Source organism: Neopelma chrysocephalum, unplaced genomic scaffold (genome assembly GCF_003984885.1).
Source record: "Neopelma chrysocephalum unplaced genomic scaffold, ASM398488v2 Primary Assembly neopelma1_24, whole genome shotgun sequence".
Taxonomy (NCBI): domain Eukaryota; kingdom Metazoa; phylum Chordata; class Aves; order Passeriformes; family Pipridae; genus Neopelma; species Neopelma chrysocephalum.
Window position 1 is genome coordinate 11,141,072 of NW_020897693.1, and position 26,285 is coordinate 11,167,356.

The 26,285-nt window shown below is 39.9% G+C and overlaps 1 protein-coding gene across 1 annotated transcript; it reads right to left on the reverse strand.

The window, feature by feature from the left end:
* Positions 1-1,882: 1,882 nt before the first annotated feature.
* On the reverse strand, positions 1,883-24,747 carry CHKA (choline kinase alpha). The gene is made up of 12 exons (XM_027703488.1): positions 24,364-24,747; positions 20,684-20,795; positions 13,800-13,853; positions 9,887-10,000; positions 9,125-9,258; positions 8,832-8,936; positions 8,401-8,459; positions 6,119-6,206; positions 5,093-5,201; positions 4,504-4,610; positions 4,082-4,163; positions 1,883-3,282 (listed from the first exon to the last, which is right to left on the reverse strand). The coding sequence occupies exons 1-12, from the start codon at positions 24,672-24,674 to the stop codon at positions 3,223-3,225; spliced, it is 1,335 nt and encodes a 444-aa protein (XP_027559289.1). The 5' UTR covers positions 24,675-24,747; the 3' UTR covers positions 1,883-3,222.
* Positions 24,748-26,285: the final 1,538 nt, after the last annotated feature.

Below are 26,285 nucleotides of genomic sequence, written 5' to 3' on the forward strand. Positions count from 1 at the left end.
CAGCAAACAGTGTTTCCTCTACCTACCTGTTTTTCTGTAAGGCACTGAAAGAATGCAGGGTTGTGCTGCCTGGTAGCTGCAGGCGCCTCCCTGCACTGGCTGTTAGTGCACTGGGATAGTTGAACTGGGGTGGAGAAACAGCAGCAGGTTCTGTTGACTGCTGGACTTGTGATTTTACTAACCTTGGAAAGCTGTGATGACTTGCTGATGTGGTCTGTGGAGAAGACAAACTGGTATCTTGAGGCATCAAGCAGATTCAGTGTGATTTAACTTATCAGCTGAACCTCAGGAACCCACAGCAGTGCAGTTGTAATGAGCTGTAGTGGGACACTTAGTCCGAGCATTCAGGCTTTTCTTACATAAATGGCCGTGGGAGTGAGGGGGGTACACCCTAAGCTATACCAATTACCCACTGAATCACCTCAAAGGGGCAGCTGAGACCTTCCTTTAAAAGTAAAAGGAATTTTTGGGAGGGGTTTGTTCTTTTAACTCTTCTACAAAGCCACATTTTCACCAGTTAATAGTAGGTCCAGAGACAAGAATTCAGTGTGGAAATAAAACCCATCAGTTTCAAGAAAGAGCTCAGGCACAAGTTGTATTTACAAATCAACTGAATCAATCAGTAGTTTTAAAACTGCCTTTATGAAAAAAAAGATTAATTTCAAAATGGTTACAGTCAAAGAACTAAGAAATACTTAACTACATTTCTCCCAAGTCTTATGAATATGGCTTCACAAGACCATTAGAAATGCCAATACACTTAAATAGCTGCTTCGTCAGCTTATAAATCCACTTCAACATTCTGTGACTATGAATAACAGAAGGCTGCACTCCAGTTCCTGTTGTCTACTGCAAGTTCTCCAAGAAAACTGAAAGAACCTGCCTTTCATAGGCAAATCTACAAAAAAAAAAAAAAGTACCAAGGAGAAACTAAGCCTCTCTGCTCATTATTTTTTACTTAGCTATGTCTCCACTAAGTGTACCACACAACACTTGGAGGAATCTCATCCTCTTTAAAATGAATTTACATTACAAAAGACAAGCTGGAGCATACTTTGCTTTCCTCACCCTCAGAAACCTCAGTAGTAACACTGATGTACAACTGCAGTTCTGGGACTTACTTGAAGCATCTTACCAAAGAACTTTAGATTTCTCTCCAGATTTGTTTAACAAGAGCCATCTTAACCCTAAGAAAGGGCTTTGCCTCTAATGAGTTTGCACTACCATGACAGAGTCTTCTTCCCTTTTTGGTTCTAAGAAGCATGAAATGTAATGGATGAATCATTCTCCACGGGCTTCTCAGGAACTTGAACCTACCTTTGGAATAAAAAACAAGGCTTCCTACAGAATCAAGACACCTACTACATATTGGTACTTTTCAACTAGCTGCAAAGCATCATTCTGAACTGTTTGTTCCCACACCTTTCACTACCACTGCCATTTCCACTGGGTTTATTGTGTGTAACAGTACATTAAATGAAGCCTTCAGTAGCCTAGAGAAATTACTGGCTAATTATACTTGCACATCAGATGAAGTATTCATAGTAAAATTCAATGTGCTGGTAACTTTAACCTTCGTTTTGAGGGTAGTTAACAGGGCAGATACAGTAAAATGCTTAAAACTGAAACTTTTCCCAACTCTACAGCTACAGACTTCTAAACTGTTGTTCAGCCTGCTTTTTGTCACTTGCTTAAAACACCTTTCTTTCTATTAGTATTCAGTCAGACAATAAACGCTAGAGACACCTTTAAGTAGAAGATACAGGCTCAGTGCTGTGGAATGTATCTCAGTCTGCCTTTGCAAGGAAGCACCTCCAGCATTAAGGCCAGAAACAGCACCTATTTTATCCTGCAGCTATAACAAAGACTTAATACCAATAACAATGTTTTTAAGTGCTTTATATTTATTATAAAGTATTAATAATTGAACATATGGAAAATGATTCTCTATACAAGAGAATAAAATGACAGCTTTTACAAGTTATGCTATACAGTACATGAAATGCTGCACATTTTTCAGCTGCTTGGAACAGTATTTGCTATACAAGTCAAAAAGTGTAGACTTTGAAGTTTATTTATAGTACAGTGTGTTAGAAAGCACAAACAAGTAACATTCAAAATAAACAAGCTCCCAAAAATCTAAAGAAATCTTTAGATGACATGTACATAGATTATACTCAAGTTTCAATATACATGTTATTGTTCCCCACAAGATGCTCCACTTTACTGAATCGCTGGAACATGATGAGAATTGAAGGTGCAAGAGAAGCACCTCCCAAGCCACATAAGGACTGGATGGGCAGAACAATTTCCTGAAGTGTTCTCCAGTCTTTGGCTCTACTATTTCTTACAGCCATATATTGTGGCAACACAAGAAGAGAGACAGGCTTCAGTTACCAGTATTGTCAATGCCAATCCAATTATCTGGGGAGCTGCTAGAGCAATTCAAGGCACTCTTCCTAGTGCTGCCAGTCCACAGAACCCCCTGTGCAGGACACAGCATTTTAAGAGACAACCAGGCTGGGCTAAAGCATGTTCTTGCAGGACATGGAATGAACAGTTCAAAACAAACTCCTTCCGAATGCCCAGTTCAAAGCTCATTCATACTTCACTTCCCAGGCACACTAGCTTAAGAGAAACATTCATGCATGTGTCAGTAACACTTTAAAGCACTCTGCGCTTCAATGTGTTTAGTTGCTTCTGGTTAAAGTGGTGTAACTTATCAGCAGCTTTGAAGATAGTGTTCATGGGGCATGTTGAACCTAACCTCACAGTAAGTTTTTAAGCCTACTTCACAGTTTAGCAGTTGTCTCCTTCGCTTTTCCTTCTCATGAAGAGGAATGAATCATTTTTTATAGCTGTTCTGCTTACAAACACAAAACATAATGCCAACACCCCCCCCAAAAGTACTCACAGTAAAAGTTTGCTCTGATGCATGTGGTATTGACACTTAATTGTAAGCTTCTCCCATAATATAGCTTCTAGATTGAAAAGATTTAAAGATATTGCACTGTTGTATTTTACTTTTGCCTCCCAGTCTCATTCCAAGTATTTACGAAACTGTAAACAAGTCATTTTTATAGTCTTCAGTACTGTACACCTGCATTCCCAGAAACTGGAATTCAGTGACACCTTCGTTAGAGATACAGTAGCCTAAGCACAGTGAAAGTTCTGTCCAGCTGCCCTCTTCATACAGTAACCAACAGGCCACTCCTCCCACATTCACACTTTCAGCTTCCTCTTCTGATCAAAGTAGGCATCAAATCTGGATAACGCATATTCCTGGAGAAATAAGGGACATTTAGTACTCAATAAACAGCTCAGTTTTCCTTTTTGGGAAGGGGAAGTATAATGAAAGTATTAACTATGTTACTCTCATAACCCATCATCTCAATGCATTAATTAGCTCTATTTGGGAATGATAATCTCTCCAGAGGTGTTCTGGCCTCTTAAAATTTCCTCCAGTCTTATTTCAACTCTAACACAATTAACTGCTACCCAAATGTCAGAAAAAACAGGTACTAAGAAGGTCAGGACTTCACTGAAAAGGCTGGCTCCTGCAACAGTTCCTGCAAGATATTCCATGTACCTGACAGTCATATCAATTTTACAGTACACCAAACACAGATCAAGAGTCAGATTGATCAGTCTCTCAAGTACAAGCAGCTACCTGGCATTGATATTGTTGCACATTGAACATCAATATGTTGTTTCATGTGCACTTTGAGTACTCAGTTTCAAAATTCACACTCATTGCATGTTAGCTTCCCTCTTGCACAGAATGCCTTATTGCAGAAGAATGCACCACTGCAAGGCATCATCCCACTGCAAGACCTGACACATAAGTCTATAGACTCTAAACATACCAATGGGAAGAATTTAAGAAGTTTTTAAAATCTTAGAAGTTTTTTACGTTCTTAAGGAAAGAGCACAAACTAGTAACAAATGGATTTTTAAAATCTTTACTCCACTTAGAAGATATTAGATGTTATGAGAGGCCATTTCATTCACTTTCTGATAATGTTCCACAGGTTTAGATTACGCGTTTTTAGTTGTGTGAAACTACAATTAAAGAACTTACCAGGTAACCAAACTCAATGGATGAGATCTTTGCTTGTATAATAGACCACAGACCCCAGAAGAAGTGTGATGCAAGGGCAAACCTGAAATTACAGGGCTATGTTTATTGAGATACCCAGCTAAGTTGCAACACCTTATTTCAATGTCCTGCTAGAACAGTATTCCCTAATGTGGGCATGTCCACACCTTTTCTTCAAGTATGACAAAAATAATTCCATTAGCTTCCCCATGTAGTAGTATTTTGTCTATGCCAGTATTTGTGTATCACACATCTAAATATTACAATAGCCAGATTGTTCTTTACCACATATAAATAGCTTACAATCTCTCTTGGCTCAATTTTCTCCACCCAGTGAGGTAGTTTTCAGTATAGGATTCACAGTGGACCTGAAACTTGAGATACAGTTGTACAAGACAAGTTACCTGTTAACTTCTACCAAAACTTCTTCTTCTAGTTTGGACTTCTCTTCATTGCTCAGACTTTCAAAGCCATCATGGAATGCAGACAGGTAACTGGAGATAAAATGAAGCTAGAAGGCAAGTAAACAACAGAGTTACAACTCTGCATCTCAAGACATACTTGCTTCTTTCAGACATAGGCAGACCTTCCAATATGCTGCCATTTATTTTTTCCCAAACATGAAGAGTGCTGGAGTTCACTTTAATATTAATGGTGGTTCTAATAATTGCTTGGAAGTCTGGTTTAAGAAGACATAATATTAGGACAGGCAACATTTTGCTACTGGAAATTAATTTCAGAGTTGCAGTCTGCAACTACTGGACTCTTTGTGGTGGTTTGCTACATGGCACATAGTAAATAGTCTATCCTGAATAGCTATTAAGTTACTATGATTATTAAAGCAAAGGTAGCCAGGATTACAGGAAGTGTTACATCTAAGGAAGTCACGGAGGAAAGTTCTTGGGACACAATAAGTCCAAAAGAGAATTGAAAAGGACTTAAGATTTGAAAACTGGTCACTGGCATTTTATTAATTATGTTTTATGTGTCTACCTGTTGTTTCTTTGAAGGATATTTCAGAACACTAGCTTTGAAGAATGGGTACTTTTCATACGAGTAATCATACATCCATTCACAGAAGTGATTTCCAATGTCAAATCCTCTGAAAAAGAAAAAGAACCTCAGTATTAGCAAACTAACCATCTGTTTTTGTTTAAGCAAACCTAAAATCAAGTTTAAAAGCACAAGTCTACTCAGAACTTCAGTTTTGCTGAAGGAGGTAGAGAATTGATGACTAGAATAAAACTTTTTTGCAAGTTATAAAAATCATTTAGTTAAGATGGGCAGTTAAGAATGAAAACTACCATCTACATGAAAAAACTAAACTTTGCTACCAAATTCCATACCAATGTAGACAGTAAAAATACTTGAGTATGCACTACATCTCAGCATGAAGTCAGACACATCTCTAACATTATCACAGGCAAAGAGATCATATACAAAGTATTCCACATATCTACTTTTACATTATTGGAATTCAGTGTTTCATTATGTTCCAGCTATGGTAATGTTTAATGATCCCAATGACTTCACACACTTAAATCATCCTTAAAATACAGTTAACTAGATGACTGAGGGAAGAACAAAAAGCATGTTGTGTAACCATGTAGTGAAAAACCTCAGATTACTCATCCGCACAGATGAGAAAGCCATTAGACAGGACAGAAGGAAAAACCACAAAAGCAAAGCTGCCCTATATGCATGCAAACACATACAATACACCCTTCTCAGCTTCCCACTAGAAAGAAATTTTGACATGCAAGCCAGAAGCCATCTGTGCACAAACAAGCCCTCTAGTCTGGACAAGCAAGGAGTTCCAACAACTTTGCCTCTGCTGTGTGCCTATACTCAACAGCATCAGGACCAGAGTTGTTTTGACTACTTGTATTTGCTGACCACCACTAATGGCCCAGAACACAATTTAGAATGGACAGACAATCAGTACTGCAGCACTTGGTCTCCCTGTAGCATGTAGAAAGCAATACACTTTCCTGCTGTATAGAAAATAAAGTGATTTACCGGTAATTATAGCTGCTGTATTCAAAGTCAATGAGCATCAGCTTTTGGTCTTCTGAATTCTCTCTGCCTTCCAAAAGTAAGATATTACCTGAAAATTAAGATAATACTGCATGTTCAATAAGGTCCCAGGAAAATTAGAGAAAAACAATACTGTATATTTTAAAAAACATTGTTCAGCTAATCCCAGTTATCCCTTATACGTGCACAGAAGAATTATGGGTGTGCTGGTTTTGGCTGGGGTAGTTAATTTACTTCATAGTAGCTGGCATGGGGCTATGTTTGGATTTGTACCAGAAACAGCATTGATAACACAGGGATGTTTTCACTACTGCTGAGCAGTGCTTATGCAGAGCCCAAGTCTTTTCTGCTTCACACCCCACCCCAAAATGGGACTTGGGGGTGCACAAGGAGTTATGAGGGGGGACAGCCAGAACAGCTGACTCCAGCTGACCAAAGGGATATTCAAAACCACATGGCATCATGCTCAGTATACAAAGTGAGAGGAAGAAGGAAGAGGGGGGAACATTTGGAGCCATGGCATTTATCTTCCCAAGTCACCATTACAGGTGACAGGGCCCAGCTCGCCTGGAGATGCCTGAACACCTGCCTGTTTACGGGAAGCAGTGAATGACTTGCTTGTTTTGCTTTGCTTGTGGGCATGGCTTTCATTTTCCCTATTTAAACTGTCTTTATCTCAACTCATGAGCTCTCACTTTTACCCTTCCAATGCTCTCTTCCATCCCACTGCAGGGATCAAGTGAGAGGCTCTGCAGGGTTGAGTTGCCAGCTGGGTTTAGTTAAACCACAAACCAGAAAAGCCAAGTCGTAATGGCTGTTCACCAGCTCACTGAAAAGTGAGATATATATGATAAACCTTGTAAAGCTGAAAGAAGAAAGTTTTCATCTCTACAGGCAGAGGTAGATTTGTTCTCCCAAGTATCCTGTTTCTTAGAACTAACTCAGGTGGCACTGTCAGCCTTAGCAGTCCTTGCTGCATTGTTTCTTTCTACAGCTCGAGATCTATAGATTTTGCACCATCTCTCATATCTGTATAGCACTATCATTAATCACACAACACTTGGGACAGAAATTGCTTTTCAGCAGCCTGAAAGCCACAGTCTGACCACTCTGGTGTTCTAATATGTGGCATCACCAATATCTACAGAAAACTCAGGACATTGCTTTATCTGTGTTTCAATTTACATAGTCACTATAATTCATCTGAAAGACATCAAGTCTGCATTTCTCAAGTGCCAGTTAGTAAACAAATTCAGAGTAAGGTCGATTTCTGCAATATTTTGACCCCTCTCCACAGATACATCTGTTCTCCATGCCATATCCTTGCACCAACAGAACAATCATAGTATTTTACAGAACTACCACCCCCCAAATCCCCTGGAATTTTAGGCTCCACAGCTTGCCCTAGCCCTATTATGCTCTGACTCCTCTAGTACTGCACCTTGCCATATCAGCAATAAGACCTCAAACTCCACCACTACTGAGCTAGCTCTTCAGACCTCAGTCAGTGGCTTTTTTCCCCTTGTGCTGCCTATCCTTACGTGTCTCTTCTGCAGGGCAGTCCTCTTCCAGGTTAACTCCTCAGCCTTTGTTAACAAGGCTGGGACCCCTGAGAACAAAACAGCATACAGTCCCAGTACAGCATCCTTCCAGCTCAGCCCAGCTTACCTACTGTACAGGTGACAGGGAGCACACAGCATACCCAACACCTTCAGTCCTGCCTCCTCTTCATCTTTTTCAATAACTGACTCAGGAAAATTACTATTCCTTCCATGAGTCCCAGAGAGCACTTAAAAAAGGTGGATAAGGTTTTCCTAATGTTTCTTATCAGTGCAAAATGAAAACTGCTGAGTCAAACTACCTTAGTCTTCATTTTCACCACTCACTTTACTTTCTCAGTATCTTTTAAAAAACCTGAAGTATTATCCTACCCTGATCATGCATATTGCAGACAGCAAAGAAAGGTATGGTCTAAACAGAAACACCCAAGGCTCCCATCATCAACTGACCTGTGCTAACAGAGCATGTATACATGCTTGGCTTCACCTAGTTAGATACCAGAGTTCTCTTTAAAATCCTCAAGGGTTGCTGAAGCCAATACACTTTGCTTTGCTACTGCAGCACACCAGAGAGCACAGGCTGCTCTCCAGGGCAGCTGCCAGACCAGCATCTCCACAACGCGGCTGCCTGTCAGAGAACAAACAAGTAACCAGAAAAAGCTCAGTATTACACCATTGAACAAGACTGAAATATTAGCAGCTTACCTTCTTGACAGTCATTGTGGCAAAATACAACTGGTGATGAAGTAGCTTCAAGCACAGCTCTAGAAAGCAGCAATATAGGATCTTGTAAGTAACAAATCACTAAGTTCAGTTCCATTTCCAGGTGAAGACGAATTTTGTTATAAGAATTTGAAGTGCTACTCCTTCCCAGCAAGACTCTATTTTCTCAATTAGTAGCCAAACATCAGCACAATCAAGTTTAACTTCACTGATCAGCAAGTCAGATAAGCAATTTGATTGCATCAATTTGTAGTCGTATGAGACTCAGGTTGGCTACAGAACCAAAAACACTCCCCAGTTTGTAAAGTAAAATGAATATAGGGTGTTATACTGTATAATATGTTTGAACAAGTATACAAAAACCCATACAGAAACTGCAAATTGGAAGATAGCGATAAACAAAATAAGCCTACCTTAGACTTTTCATTTCCTCAGGGAGGTTGTAACTGAGAAGTTTGTTCAGTTTTCTGGTTTTGGATTCATTGGTAAATTTAATTCTCAGCACTTGATTTAGATACCTGTTAAAAAAACAGACAATAATACAGCATTTGTGACAATAAGTACATTATTATTCCCATACTATGTTACTTCATGTAACAGCTTCTAGGTACAGTGAGAGCTTGTGTTATTGGAAATTCAGGAAGAATGATCTGCTTATCAACATTACAACAGGTCACTTTTTTTCTCAAAGTATTGCATAACTTACTTTTCCACTGTTCCAAAAAGCCACTTAGGTTCTTTATTAAATGGCATTTTCATGCCATGAAATCTAGCCATCTTCTCAGCTATTTCAGCAGATATGTCAGGTAAGCTTAGTTCTTCAGTCCTCAGTTTCCTGCTCTGTAATAAAACACAGTATTCTTAAAGTACAGGTAATTGATTAATTACAAAAGTGTGATTCATTACAAACACTAGCATTAGTCTCTATGTAATATAGTGTAAAATAGTAGCACAGTACCCAAGAAATAGACTTTTTTCGTCCCAGATGAATTTACGAAATTGTTGCCTTGGGAAAAGCTGAGTTAGCCAGCCTCGTTTACTTATGACTTAATCAATTCTCATCTAGATCAAGACCTGGGGAGTATCACATCTCACACTAAGAATATCTTCAAAGCAGAATGAGTATAAATATTTAAGAACATCAAAAGCATCTGCTCTTGTTGCTGTTAGAGGGAAGTGTGACTCCACAGCTTCCCATGCTATGTTTGGTATCTAACAGGCTTTTTATCTTCATTTATTAGCCTCTGCTACAGCTGAAGAGTTTTTAGATATCTCTCCCTGGCAAGAGCTATAACAGGGCTCTCCAACACCCACTATAACTGTATCAAATTACAGCCAGCAATTACTACAAGCTGCCAAGTATTCCATTCCCACATCTCTGCTTTTCTGGGCAGTCCAGCGACCTTCTTGTCATGACTAATTAAAACAGCTACCAGCAGCCCACTAACTAATTATGAACAGGACTTACGGGAATGAATTCCTCCAGTCGCCCTTGTGGAAAGATTCCATACAGCTTTGGGCCAAGCGCTCTCTCTGCAAGAATGGCAAACATAACACTTTCCAGAACCATGGTTTCTGCCCCCTATCAAAAAAATTAAAGCATTAGTTGGTGCTTGCATGGAAATTAACTTGGGTGTACACAATAGCTAAACTGCTATGAAGTGAGACATTTTAGGGCTAGCTTTAAAAAGAAGACTCAACATTTTACTAGCCAAAGTTCCTTGACTAATAACTTTTAGTCAGCATGGGAGCAACACAAGCATTTTGCTTTCAAGTTTAAAGTTGGGGAGGAAAATCTGTACAGGTACTGTTGGTGGGTCAGGTCAAAGGAAAATGGCAAAAATCAAAACATCCTCTCCTCCCTAACCTGTGGAACTCTGCAAATTCATTTCCTGAAGGAGTTTATCCTACTGAAGTACAGGAACTACAAATATTATCCTGCATTAACTATTTTAACAACTAAAGATCACGGTCTTACAACAGGACATTTTAACAACACAAGTGAATAAAGTGAATGACTGAACTAAATTTTTCATTTTGAAGAATGACTTCGGATTCCATTAAGCACATTTTAGGTATTCCCTATTTTATTTTTTTTAAGAGAGTAATTGAAACTCCCAAGGACCACGTGTATGAATAAACATTATTCCTTTTCTACTGCCAACATACCTAAGTTTCAATAACTTTTCTCCAAAGTTTTCCTTATGCCAATAAACTTGGTCCACATGTAAACAATCACATGCAGACAGCTTTTTAATATGAATGTTTAAAAATTAATAGAAGTATGAAATGTCTCAAAATACAGTTTAAATCACTGAAGTATAACTTTCTTGATAGGCAAGATTATCTGTAAGTAAACACAGAAGCCACATTATAAATCACTACTTCTAGCAATTATGTTCACCAGAATCCAGCTGTACTCAAACCCTAGTGATCTGCTAAGCCTCTGCCTATTTCTGAGCAACTCATCTCAAAAGTCTGACCCATGACACTTCAAAGTATAAGAATTAAGAGCACAAATTTAAGAAAGCTCTCAGAGCCTTTTGCATTATTGTAGTCAATGCAGTATCAGACAGTAAATAAGTCTATAGAAGATCCACCCTTGAGTACGCTCCAGGAAGTACTGTTGATAAATTTTTATTATTGACCCACACCTTATTCTGACATCTTCAAGAAATTCTAGGATTTCATATGGAAGTGTAGTAAAGTTTCATGTAACTATGTTCTCATCACTGAAAGTTTAAGACAATTTGCATATGACTGTATTGCATCTGTTCTCCACCATTTTTTCATTTCAACTCCTCAAAGCAACAAATGCATTATCCACTAACACAATAAAATATGTTTTTAGTCATTTCACATGCCCCCACCACCAGATCTGAACTTTTCTGTTCAATTCTGAAACCTAATGCCAAGCACCAAAAAACAAATTAGATACAAGTTACTGAATGTCCACTCCATTATTAACCAATACTGACTTTGTCTGTGCCTGGTTTAACGCCAGAGGGTTTTAAAAGTCTGTTCCCATTAAGGTGTCAGTTCCTTGTTTTCACATCTTACTGAAAAACCAACTCATGGTTCTTGGATAACAGCAAGTACAAAAAATATTATTCATTAAGACGTCCCTTCATGCATCAGAAGTGACAACCAGAAATACTGACAGAGCTACTTCAATATTAAAAAGTACAGGCAAATATTATCTAAAACAGCAGTGTAAGAATATTCAAGTTTGAAAGCTCTGATACCTTAGTCTTAAAAAAGTTTAGAGTACCAGAAGGGCTGCCTCTACTGTAACAGAAGAATCACTTGAGAACAAGTCCTGTTAGAGCTCTGGAATAATACCATCTATGTAATCTCAGGCACAAAGGTTCCTGCCTTATAATACCTGATGGACCTTTTACCAAGTCTCCACTCCATACATTATTGTCAAGCATAGGTGTGGAAATAAACTACTGAAGGACATAGAAAATTCTATAGCATACCTCATATGGACACTGAACAAATCTAGGTATCTAACTCCCCATATAAATGTTCACCTGACAACTTTTTAAAAGATCAAGCATTGTAATCAAGTAAATATGTACCTCAATGCCTTCAAACACTTTGCAATACACTTATGCTGCCAAGACAGCTCTGAAGTTCTCAACTTTGATCAGTTTCAAAGAGATGCATTCATAAGCACTTGTATTTAAAACAAGCTTTTAGAGAAGATCTGACCACTCACATTTTTAAATGAATATTTAGAGATGAATGTTGCATTTTAAACCTACGAACTATAAACACTCTTTACAAGACTCTTCCAGTATGCAACTCCCATTCAGGCAAGGAGAAATCAAGTCTTTCTACAATTCAGTTGGAACTGAAGCTTCTGCTTTAATCCTGCTTCAACAAGTTCACTATAAAATACACAAAATAGTCATATTCTGAGGAAAATTACCCCTAACTATAGCAAAACCAAGGTAAAACTTAGATAATCCCTATTAAAAGACCTTATGATCTGACAGAAGACTAGCCAACATCTACTCACATTTGTCACACACTAGGCAGCTCAGAATAGCTACAATTCTAGTGAACCCAGAGGATTTCATTCTCTCTAAAGGATATCCAAGCAGGACACAATTTCTACCTAGGCATAGGAAGATTAACAAACTCATTCTGACAGTAATTCTTGACAACACTGATTCAACAGTGAAGTTTTAGCACTACAAAACTAACAGCAGAAAACAACCTACCAGCAGAGAATCACTATTTTCAGGCAACAGATGAAGACTGTTCTGAAGTTCAAAACCTTGTTTCCCATACTGCAAAATTTCTGTGAACTTCTGGCACCAGCATGGGGCTTGTTTGGGTTTTTGTTTTCTTTATAAAATTTAAAGAATTTTTTTTTTACAGAATCAGGGTGAGGGAGAAATCAAGCCGCCTCCACTTTTCATCACTGAAGAAAACTGAGGTATCAAACCAGTACATTTTTCAGTTCAGTTTTGGTTCAACTGATTGAAGCTGTTCCAGTAAACTAAACTGAAAGTTCAACAAAACTTCAAAAGCAGTCATTCAACAACAAAAAATTTAAAACCAGTTTCAACTCACTAGGAAAGAAAAATCCAAATGCTTAAACTGTTTCAGATGGTATTCCCATAAGGCAAAATATACAAGGGGAGAAAAGCAGCACTTATCAATTGAGTAAAATGTACTTTTCCCTAGTCACTGCCAAAATCATTACAGAGCTGAAAACCAATAGTACATAACAAGCAAGGCATCTGGCTAACATGCTGCATCCCTTACTGAAAAAATACTGCCAGGGTAGAAATCTACATTACCAAATCCTATTAAGATGACGTTATGAAAAGTTACACTCAGCTAAACACTATGCTTCATGACCAGAAATAGTTCCAAATGCAAGACCTTTAAAGTTTGCAGAACACAGATGATCCAAGCACAGTGCTAATCAGAAACACTTCATATTCAAGAGCAAGTTCTCTCCTGCTCCATTTACTTTCCTCAGAGGAGTTCACTGATATATTAGAAAATAAGGAATAGGTCAAGCAGAGTACTGATCTTCATCTACTAAAGAAGGAAGAGTCTAATACTAGAAATAGCAGTACTGATACCAATGTTTGAATTTAGGGTAGGATTGGGGGCTGTTTCTTCATGATGTGGAATGCTTAAATCTTTACAAACTATGTCCAGACATTCACATCATAATATTACTTTTACAAGTGAATAAATTTCTTTATTACTTTTTACAGTTTCTAGAAACAGTCCAGAAACTTTTTATAGTTTCTACAACCAGGTAGAGTAACTACTGGTTTAAAACAAGCAGGATCACTACATTTCCCTATAACATATAAAATTCCGTAAAATAAGCAAATTTAATTACTCACTTGTAAGTCATTTTCTTTCTGAGGCTGTACAGACTCTCCTTTATCACAGGACCTCTATGGATGAGAAAAAGCAAACACAATGAGAAGATGAAATTTAACATGATTAACCTGCAACCACCAGAACAAAGGGAGTAGAAGTGCCAGCTACAATTAACTAGAAGTCTCAACACTGTCTTGGATCTGTGACAGCTACAGCACTAGTATCCATCTGACCTCTGACCAGCACACTATTTCAACAATTCCAAAACCTTTCAAAAGGATGTGCCACTGAGACCAAGCCACGTATAAATACTTGATTTTCAGGTAGGTTTTTATTGCTTCCCAGTCTACCAAAATGAGATTTCAATGTACCATAAACTTAGAGAAACATTTTTAATTAAGAGAAAATGAAGTCCCTCTGCATGACATCTGGGATGATATTCTTCCAGCCAAAGCACTTGAGACACATTACAGAGATTACATACAAGCCTTAGGACTATTAAAAAGAGGCATGTTATGAAGGCTACAAAGCATCTACTTATTCCTGTTGTCTTACTTTCCAAATTTTTTGTGACTAGAATTTCCTTATTAAGAGCACACTGTCTAGGCTATACGTCCAATGTACCACTGGCCGTGCAAATGCAAGATTTTTCTGCAAATGAATTGCCCATGTAAGTTAGAGGTGTCTCACTGAGAACTGCAGTATACTAGCAAAACTTTAAACAAATTCCATGCATAAAGTATTGTGATAGGGTTGTTAACAGTCATTATAAAGCAGTTTCAGGGTATTAAACCATACCATCAGCAACTGAACCCTCAATGGCACATGCTTTTAATAGAGCTGCATATTTAAAATTCAAGATGTATTAAAAACCTTGTCCTTTAAAGGGCTTGAAGGTAAGGAGAAGAGAAAGCAAATATCTGCTTAGAATTAGTGACAGTTTGTGGCTGCTATTTATGTTGCAATTCCACCATTGACTGTTTAAACCAGACTAGCTGTAGAGGCCCATAAAGGCAGCCTGCATCTCCACCTTCTGAACACAAACATTTCATTCACAGAACCATGTGCATACCTTTCTGTTCCAAAGCTCTAACATGTCCAAAACAAGGGTGGAAATATGAACTTAGTAGAATACAGTTAAGCAACACCAGCTGCCTTAAGTACAATACAACAAGCTAATGATTTATACAAGCTATGCAGTTACAGTATCTCAGAAGCTATAGAAGAAGGATAGTTAACATGAATCGATGGTCTTTCAGCAAGTACTTCCCATAACACTAATAAAATAAGTTTAAAACAAAACAATATGGAAACTACTATTACTTTATATTCCTTTCAAGGAAATTAATGAAGTCCAAACATATTCACTACAGCTAAATGCGTAACTACTTAATAGCATTAAGGTCATTTACAGAGGGCTTCTCTGAACAAGCATGTCCTACATCAATACCACTCACAGATTTTTCTTGAGCAGTCAGAAGGTTACTCACCATCCAGGAGTCTTTCCTGATAAATGGTGCTCTCAGAATGGTTCAGTTCATCAGAAGATAAGCAGATTAGACTTTTCCCTAGAACCTGAACTGGCATCTGCTTTCCAGAAGTCATAGTGCATAAAGAGCTAGCCAGTTCCAAGAGTCCACCTCAAATTAGTGTTGGAGAGAGCCTAATGGCAGCCACTGTGCCATTGGAAAGAGACAGGGCTGTGTATTGCAGAGTCATCACAAGAGGAGACTTCTGCAGCACCCCTTCCTCTTTTCTGTTCCCTCAGCATGGAGCACTAGTGTCCAGAAGAGAATGAATATGAATTTGTAAATAACTTGCAAATATGAATGGGAGCTTGGAGAGGATCAGTCTTCACACGTGGCCATGTGTAATTAGCCTAAAGTTAGGGAAGTCTCCAGTACATATGGTCAAGGAGAATTAAGTAAGCAGGATGCAATTTTATGTAATAGAAGAGTTTGGTTAAACTAAGTTTAACAGATATTAAAGTAGTAGAATTTGATTGTTTCCTGATTGCACAATCACCTATGAGAACAGTGGTTCAAAGCAAAACATCTATTATGATGAGGCATTTGATCAACCTACTTAGCTCGCTTGTTCTTGGCTAAACCAATGCAAACTTCAGCTTTTCTGTAAATTAGAAATGGACATGTGTTCTGTAGCTTCAAGATTTCTTTAAATATTTGTCAGCGCTTCTTTTATTGTGGGAATGTTTATTCTCAAAGTAGACTGAGAAAGCTAACTACACTTTCAGTAACGGTGAACAAATATATGCAACAGAAGTTTTTAGAGTCTAATTTGTGATCATGTAAATTGATTTTAATGCAGGATACAAGATCAAAATCCTAGAGGACAGTGTACATTGATCTGTGATCAGAAGATGACCAGACAGTGTTTATGCATCTGGCAGTTTGACACAGAAAATTGAGTTCAACATGTTCTCCCTGAAGCCCCTAATTAATTTCTCTTGTAGCTGGAAGATAAGATCTGTATCAAAAATCCCAAATGACGCTTGGCCAGAGAATTCTGTATAGAGAAGGAACTTGCATTTGTTTTTTTCCTCAAATAACTTTTAGCTCTGCTCACAAATTTAACATTATAACTCAATTTTTCTGAGTTTACTCAGCTTTAATTTTCAGTACATCAAAATACTGCAATACCTTGATTTAGACAAATCCCTAAGAATTCAAATCTCAAGAAATTATAACATTACAAGGAACTGCCTCAGGGGTTAGAGGTGACCTGTGCAGGGGAAACTTTTCTAGAAGCTGTTAGAAGACATCACTTTGAATTTCAGTGTACAAGAACAAAACCAGATTTAGATTCAGCAATAATTATGTCTCCTTCTAAGGATCTGCAGCTGATCATCTATCCCTGTCAGACCTGAAGGAAATGACACTAATTTGCTGAAGTCCTAAAATCTAGCATGTGAAGAATTCCCAGTTCAAGCTCTACAAAAGCCACAAAGACATCTCTAATCCTCTTCATTTCAAGCCACCATTCTCTTATGAGGGAGCAGAGAAAAGGAAGTAGCAGTTTTTTGATATTCTGTTATTGCTGTAAACATTCAGATGCAGACAGTAGTAGCTGGTGCTACTTAAGGCTTATTTTTAAACAACGAAATCCAGTACTAAAGAAAATGAAAGCTGTAGAGAATGCTCCAACTTCAGAGATCTCATACTATACCGTGAATCGTGTCTGTCACCTGGAAACCAGAGTGCTCTAGGCACGATCGCATGGGCAAGCCTGCAGCAGAGAACACATGCATATACAACTAAAGTGGTACATTACCCCCAGAACACCCTTAACTCCACCCAACACAAATATATCCCCGTAAGAGGTGCTTGGTTTCTTTCAAGCCGTCTGCCAGTGCCAGGGATTTGTAGTTACTCCATGCTACAAACAGACATGGACACCAACAACCACAGAAGACGTTGATAATTACAGTTACACAGCAGTCTGCATTTTATTTAGTTACACAAAATAAAAGGCAGCAAGGCAGGTATGGAAAAGATTTACCACAGAACAGTGGCAACCATTTATACTTATTTTGCATCTGCTCACATAGAAATTGAGAGATCAGAAAGTAACATTAGGTATACTGGTTTGTTTTTCTCATTTATACACAAGATTTTGTTTTGGCTGTTGCAAAGTAACAGAGCCCCAGTGAATCAGAGTTCGAGGTTCTTTTGACATGTGTAAAAGAATGGGAATCAATCCCCAAGTTACCTTTTGCTAGGTGAACTTTAAAAAAAAAATTCACCTTAGTTTGAGCTTTTTTTTGGTTTTGCTATCTTATGTTGAAATCCTATCAGCATTTCTAAGATGTTATTCTTAATTTAAGTAGAAACTCTAGTGATCTGCATATGAAGTCCAATTTTAAAGTCTGGACATTAAATGGCATATTGATGGAGAACCTTTTATTTCAGTTGTTAACACTAATACAACCAACAGAAAGACATTTTATCACAAGGAGTTTTACTTTCAGTGCTCCCCTTTAAATTTAGTAACTAAGCTGGAGCAAGAATAAGTGAAGCAGAGTAAGACATTTCCCTTTTTTCAATGTAGGACATATCTGCATTGTGCCTCAAACATTTGAGTTTTAATGTGGTTAGTACTTTAACCTGTCACAAGTACAATACTTGTCTTAAAAAAGAAAAGTTCTGCTCAAGGATACACTCAAGAGAAGTCCTTGATTTATGAACGTCCATGCCAGTGCGACCATTCATAATAATGGCCAAGCCAGCTCACTTCATCACCCCCCAACTCCCCCCAGAACAGTCATGCACACAAAAAATTGGTTTAAACATATCAGCTATGACAGAGGAAGGCACAAAGCCTTCCCTATGTGGCAGCTTTGGCCAGCTGGCATGGTTTATATTGGATGAGTTTCATGTACTGACATTTGTGTCTTCCAAGAGTCATAATAAGCAAACTGGAGCTATTTTCAAACTGCAAAAAAGGTTCCTTTAAAAGGTGGCTCAAAGAATTATGGCGCCAGTATCATTCATTCTGAAGTTAGTAATCAGGTATCCATTTTTCACTTGTATTCAAAATTTTAACTTAAACCTGTCTTCTGTACATACAAGAATTTGGTGCAGGTTGCTATAAATATACGGTATTTACAGTAAGGAATGAGAGCTGATATCACTGTTTTATGCTCCAATTTCAACAGAAAGTAAAGTGGACAAGAGTTAAAACATGCTACAAAGGCTCAAACAAACAAGTGGTAACTACTAATACCCAGTGGCAGTTACAATTAAGTCATTGAGAATTAAGTTGTGATTTTAGTATAAGGTCTCAAAACTCAACTTACTTAAGCGGTGTCCCTTAATTTCTATAGGGTTTTTAACTTCAGTAACTTTACTAAAAAATATCAAATTACTCCCTCTTAACAGGTTTGTCATAACATTCTGCTTATGCCACCCAGAAACTCATAGGAATCCTATGTGAGGTTTTCAAAATATCCCAATAAAACAGTTTGCTTATATTTTAACTTGCATTTAAGGTAGAGGGGCTGGAAGAGACAAATGTTTGTTGACAAAAATTGTGAACCTCAATGCAATCTGAAAGTTTTACCTTGGGACTTTCTCTGCTTACTTAACCTTTAGTGAACTGCACCAACAAGAGCAGTCATTTCACTGCCACTATGGAAATAAAGGAAGTTAGACATCTCAAAAGATCCTTCAACACCAAGAGTAGAAAGGTTAGAAAGTTATGAACACACTTTCAATTTTCAAACCAAATTAGTTCTGATTTTAGAGCCCAAAAATTAATTTTGATTTCTTTAGTGCATAGGGGCACAGAAAAGCCAAGTTAAACACCCTGAGGGAAGAGGAGGACAACCAAATTCTAGAGTCCACTTTTCCTTTGAAATACAAGGGAAAGGCCACATTTCTTCACAGCTCTTGGGCAACAGAAGCTCTACTACTACAAGTTTTACAGCCCATGCTCCTATTCAAGCATTCTACATATTAAGCCAGCATTACATTAAAAACATTAATAATCCTGAAAAAAACCCCCAACCTTAGTATCAATCCTAGAAATCATTTGGAAAACAAAGTCTCTCACCACCATTTTTTTCACTCTGCTTTTGGTTTCTCCTAAACTAAAAACTATTTAAGCTTAAATTCATTAACTTTTACACACTTTTCTTGTTTAACTTTCTCAACACACATACAGTGGTGTAGCCAAGCATTTCATGCTATTTCAAACCACTGGAATATTTTACATATTTCTGGTAAAGTTTGCTACCACAGGAAAGTTAATAACTCACATAACATAATAAAGGAGGACTTTAAAGTCAGTAAAGTAACACTATCCAATGAAACTTTTAATAAGTTTGGTCAAGACAGCAGAAGCAGGAAGAATGGGCTGAAATTTCAGGAACAGTCAATCTCCTGCAGATATTGGATCAGTTGCGCAAAGCAAGTGACCGAGTACTGGAAGATATAAAATTAATGGATAATAAAACCAGACCCTCTAAGTCAAATAGAAACAATTGCCAACATACAAATGTCATGTTATGAAGCTGCAATTTTTCATAACATTAAACACTTACATTATGATTACTTATTTGCAATATATGTCTAGCAGAGATGGGTAAGAAGATCTGCTGTACAGTCCTACAGTAACAGTCTGTAAGCTTTAGAAGAGATCACCTTTACAAAATATTCTTGCTTTTAAACCTTAGTATTTGAAACAGATTTGCCAACCACTTCTCTTAAGGTTTGACAAATTTCAGTATTATTTACAGTTTACTAACCAAATAAAAGTAACATTAGAAGAGTTCCACAAACATCTGTTTAAGCTTCTGTGCCAGCTATGAGGCATATCACACATTTAGGAAAGCATGTTTTGGAGTGAGATGACTGTACAGTACTGATGTTCACTCTTCATTCTTATTTTAACACTAGATCAAGTTTTCCAGCAACACAACTACCCATGAGATCTAATAAAATACTTGAGTACTGTACAAGCTTGACAAAACCTTCAACTAATCTCTGAGATTCATAAGTGCTACCAAGATTAAAATTAAGCAGTTTAGTCTCTTGCAATCTTGCTAGTTATGTCAAAGTCCTACATTCTGTACAGAAGCAAACTTTTCTGAAACACGGCAGTCCAAACTTAACAGCATAAACAAAACATTACTGCTCAAACAGACAGCAAATGAGCCTTCAGTTAACACTTGCCAGCCAGGACCTGTGTAGAAAGGAGTGTAAGTTCTAGACAATAATAAACCTTAAAGAAAATTGCTTTTAGCTAGCAATCTACCCCCCCCCGCCCAGTAAAACACATTCCCCAAAGGATAAAGTTGCATAGTGTGTCACAAATGTAGATCTCCAAAGATATTACAGTGAAGCTACAGAAACCCTCCCACTCCCAAAGCACTCTATGTACTCACCATCTGCAGGATTGCACCGTATAAGCGCAGGAGAACTTTCCGTGGTTCATCTGCAACTGTCTCAATGGTATCAGGTAGTGAGCACTGAAACAGCATGTTGCTGAGGCCACCTCTAAAAGGAGAAAAATACATTTATCAGGTAACTTGCATGAGCATACATGTTTCATTTTCAACAAATTAGAGGTGCACATACCTTTTGGCACAATTAACTGGTCTACTCTAACAGGAAAAACAGTTTTCTAACAGTACCGATAACTCATAACATATATGTCTCAGATAAAAAAAATGGCAGCTTCATGCTTAATGTATAGTTCACCATCAAGATCTATTGATCCAAATCACAGCTCAAGCTATGAATGAACTGATGTGAAAATGTAACGAGTAACTAAGATGTAGAATTCTGTAAATTATTTTCAGTGATGGAGTCTTGTCAAATATACTTGGCTGCACAAGCAAAACAATGGCAGAATAAATTTAAAACCATGCTGTGAATACAAAAGTTTGAATTAAGAGCTGGTATCACTGGGATAGCAGCTACAAAGTTCAACTGTAAAGATTTAACCTGAATACCTGCGCTACAGCATTGCTGATAAAAGTCTTACGCTGTTGTTCTTAGGGACACACTTTCAATTTTGAAATTTACAATTAAAGTTCTTTATTTTAAACAAGTTGCTCATATTTATCAAGATAGACACAAACTAGGGAGATCTGTGCTTCAATCACACAGGTGTTACACAAATATGCCAGCTTTTCATATAATTAGTTTTATAACAGTATTTCTAAAGAAAAGGCAACAGCATTTGTTCCTTATGGGTTTCAGTCTAGATAGATTGGAGAAACTAAGCTTCTTGATGTTCTAGTAGCTCACTAAAAACACCTATCTACTCAACTCACATTTTCTTTACTGCATTGACATTCCACGTTCTTTTCATTATCAGTATGTTCATTAATGAAGTTCTCAAATTTCTCTTCTGCAAGAGATTTTACCTATAACTTCTTCCTCTCCTATAAGAGGAAAAAAGTACTGAAACTTTTGGTTTACTTGCAAAATAGAAATGCAAATCAGCTCTACTGAAAAGTCTTGTCTGTCTCGCCATTAAAGAAAAAGCTTTCAAAACCAGATACAATCCAGAGTAGCTAGCAGTAAAGGGATGAGGTAGCACGTAGTTTAAAAAGTAACTTTACTTACAGCATGCTACATAGTTTACCGCTACGGATTCTACTCTAGAATTTGTCACCCTGTGACCTTCACAACCTAACACAGTTTTTTCCTAATCACTCAAAATAAGTATTTAGTATTACCTTGCAGTGTGCTTGGATTCCAAGAATCCACGGCAGATCCAAAATACAGTGGCTAAAATGCAGTTCTTAATCCAAACCTGATATTCCCCTCAATGCTTTTTCAAATGTTCTTCTGTGTTCTCTTCCAGCACAATGGGCAAGTAGTAAAGACTTTCTGAAGAAAAAGGCTACCAAGGAGACAAGGGCTGGCCTACATATCCAAAGTCAGTGATTGAGAAGGAAAAAAGAAATCTCAAGAAAACAGGGTAGAACAGCAGCTGCACAACATGCTTAAGAAAGGAGACAGAAGAGAACCAGGTGGCTTGGCAGGCATCCAAAAAAAAGGATGTTTAGAGACAAGAGATATGAAGTAACTTTGAACCATGAAGGTGAACAGCTAGAAAAAAACCCAAGAGACAGATGGAAAGGATACCAAACAAAGAGCAAAGCCAGCTATTCAGATGCAATCTGAACATTGGTTGGTTATACTAACTTCTGGCTTCATCTGAACTGTGCTAAACAGATTTTTTTGAAAAAACATATGCCACCTTTTCTAAAATTGATGAAAACTTTGGTGAAAACATCAATATTTAAATAGAAAAACTAAACACACTGAAACCTACTTTACAAAAAAATACTGGACTAAAGCTCAAAAACCTGTATAGTTACATTATTTAAACACATGCTCAGCCTGCACAGAGCACATGAAAGCCCAGAAACACTTTTTTATACCAGACGAGACAAACAGGAGTGTCTTACTGAGGCTGAACTCCATTAAACAGAAGTTTCCCTATAGTTTTATGCACTTAAGACTTCAAAAGGTACCTCTAATCAAGGAAATCCATACAGGAGTGTAATAAAAGGCATTGTTCTCCTGAAAGGTCAGTAGACTCAACAGCTTGTTTAAGGGTCAAAAGGGCACATCTCACTCACACAGATAAAGCTACCAGTTAGTTTACTGCTACAAATTACTCCAAAGGGAAGCCCTTCCAACAGGGTCACCTGTATTCAAAGCTACCCCAAGCCACAGCAGTAGATGTGCTTATGTACTTGCATTCTGATTAGATGTGAATCTTTCTTTGCTCTCCAACAATACAAACTGCACCCCTTCATCCTATGATACCAAGTACCTGGCAGCTGTTCACGAATGCAATTTTGCACTCAAGACAGCAATACTGATGGACACATTGGAAAATGCACACTGAGTGCTTGACTTCAGTGAAACTAGAATCAGCAAACCAATATGATGCATTTTCTGTGGATGAAAGTGGTGGGAAGACTTTTGCCAAAAAAATGTAACTGCCAATTAGCATGGCAGTTTAAGTTTATGGTCTTAAGTTTCAGCCCACCTTCTCTTCTTCCCAATCTGGAAACCACCAAGCCATTTTGAAGTGGTGTCTTAGAAGGGAAGTTCTCAAGAAATGCAAAGGTAACTGTGCTAAAACATGAGGTTTTAGAAAATAAATACCAAAGTCAGCAGTACACATTAATACAGACAAAAACTTAAGCCAGTCAAACTACACATATATCAGACTAGTCTGTTCAGGAACTATATCAGTCTTCTAAAAATCCTCTCCTGTCATAAACTCCTTATGATCATGTCAGGAAGAAATGGTCTAGAAATACTAATACTACCTGCACTGGCTTTCAATGAGTTGCCATTTTTAATAAGGCTTTTAAAACGCATTTAGAAAGGAGCAGGATGGGATTTTGATCGTACTTTTATACATCAGGGCTCTGTCAAATTTTATGATTCCTTAGCTAACAAGGGTAGATGTGTGTATATTTCGTATATGAACAAAAGTGGAAACACTAGGAAAGCAAACTCAGGGGAAGAAGGTGTGCAAACAGGAAACTCTGAACTAACTCCGGTTTAGTTAAAATAAAATAAAGAGGCAAGAATCTCAAACACATTACATCATATGGCTTCTAGAACATCCCCAATTTACATATTTCTGCTGCCAACGTGCTGAGTCACGAGCACTCGCTACTATGTGCGCTAGAAGATGACTCACATCATCGATACATCGCGTTCACCTGCTGACTGCTCCATCCGGAGCAGCCGGGGCCGGGCCAGAGGGGCCCTTTTCCCCCGGCAGGGCGCTGCGGTCGCGGTGCAGCGGTTCGTGCCGGCTCCATCCCTTCCACCGCCGCGGCCCGGGGCTCCTCCCCCGGCGCGGGGCCGACACGGGGCTGTCGCGATGCAGCAGCAGCCACCGCCTCCCCCGCACCGCCACCCGCTCCGGCACGGGGGTGTGGAAGCCAGCTCGCTGCCCTCCGCCCACAGAGCCGAATTCAGGAGGGATTTTAAGAAATAAAACGAAATAAAAGTGAGAGCCCCTCGCCCCCCGCGCCGGGGGTGCTCCGCCCCCCGGTACCGCCCGCCCCCCCGCGCTGACCTGATGGGGCTGATGTGCAGCTGCTCCTCCCGGAGCCCTCGCCAGGCCCCCGGCAGGAACTCCTTGCACCACAGATACGCCCGGCGCTGCGTCTGGGGGTCGAGCGGCGGCGACTCTTCCTCGGGCGGCGGCGGCAGCGCCGGGGGCGGGGTCGAGGCGCCGCCGCTTCTGCCCGCCGCAGCGGGGTCCTTCCCCTCGGGGTCGGGATGAGCCAGCGGCGAGGGCGGCTGCCCGGCCGCGGCGGACCCACGGCCGAGGAGGAGCCCGAGCGGGGACGGGTCGGCGTCGCCGTTGCAGAACTTCGTTTTCATGGCGCGGCGGCCGTTGGGGCGGCGGGTGGGGGCAGCAGCGGCTCGCGCGCGTCCCTCCACCGTCGGCGCCGGCGGCGAGTGAGCCCCGCGCTCGTGCCCGGCCCCCCTTTTTATAGGGCGGCTGGGCACGCGGGCCCGCTCGCGCCTCACGCTTCCCTCCCGCTTGCCCCTGAGTGGCTGGAGCCGGCCCTCGGCTCCGCCCTCCTAGCGGGGGGTGGGTGGGGAAAGGCGGGGGGAGCGCGCGCGCGCCCGGCTCGAGGCTCCTCCGGGCGCCTGCGATCGGTTGCGCGCGCGAGGGGAGCACGAGACGCTCGCCCGCGGGGCGGGGGCTGAGTCCGAGGGGAGCGCTGAGGGGACGGGGGAAGAGGGGAAAGGGAAGGGGCAGTGCGGTGCGCCGTGCGGTGGAGTTCAGCCGCTGTGCCTGCGGTTATGCCGTGCTGGATGCAGCCGGCACCCCCGCAGCCAGGGTGCACAGCGTGCCAGCGCCGTTCGCCCCGTGACGTGCCACCGAAATATGCGGGAAACCCCCTTGCGGTGCGAAGTGGATGGCGGCAATGAACAATATGCTTATTTAAAATCTGCCCCGTACCGAAAGTTACCCAGTCACTTTTAGTTATCATGTGTGAGGGCTGGTTCATGCCCGCGTGATAAACTGGTCTCTCGTAGCTCGGGAGAAAATGCTGAACAAAAAGGTAAAGCGACAGGAACAAAAATAGCGTCCACACGCAGTGCTTCCGAGCTGAGTTTCTTTGGTAGTTTTGGCATTGGAAAGAAATGTTTTCCCGTTTCGGGAAACGTCAGCACCTGCCTTACGGTCCCTCCTCGGCGGCACCCGAGGGTGGGAGCGCTGATGTCACTCCCAGCTGGAGGGGCCGCGGCTTTCTGTCCCTCCAGCCGGAGCGGGTGGGGTTGCTGCCTAACATCTTATACCACCTCGTCATAAATGAGCAGTAAAGCAATAAATCCCTTTAAGCCTTGAACTACCTTTGTACTTCTCTGATTTTTTTCCCTCCTTTGGCTGCTCGCCCTTGATGGTCTTTTACTGTATATGAGAGAAGCTTGTGGGCTCTTGTAATAATAGTTGCCATTTATTGTGGTGATCGTTGTTAAAGCTGGGGATTGCTGGGTTGCTAGGGACTTCCTGATATGCTCCTTCCCTCATCCCTCCCCTTCACTGCATGGGCTGCTCCCTCATTTTGTCTGCGTGCTTCGTTTTGGCACTCTAGTGCTGGAAAACCCCCAAGTAGCCCAAGGATTTTCTGAGAAGTGGCAGAAAAACTCCAGATCTGGCTTCAGAGCAGTCTTTGTGCTGGCAAAGCAGCTTCAGCACAAGCGAAGCTGTTTTGGCTGAGACATACCAGACTCTAGTTTAGAGGCGGAGCGGTATACGAATTAGGGATGCCAAACTGGGGCAGAAGAGACACACATTTTCTTTTCTCCTTATGCTTCAGATCTTCATTTATTAAATAAAATCCTTGAACCTCGGGCACAGATTAGGATGCTGAAGAGGACACAGACAGTGACTGCTGGAGATGGCAATACAGGTTGCTGAGAAGCCCTTTCTTTTTCAGGTCCCTGCTGAAGTACTTGACAGCATCACTGATGTCGAAT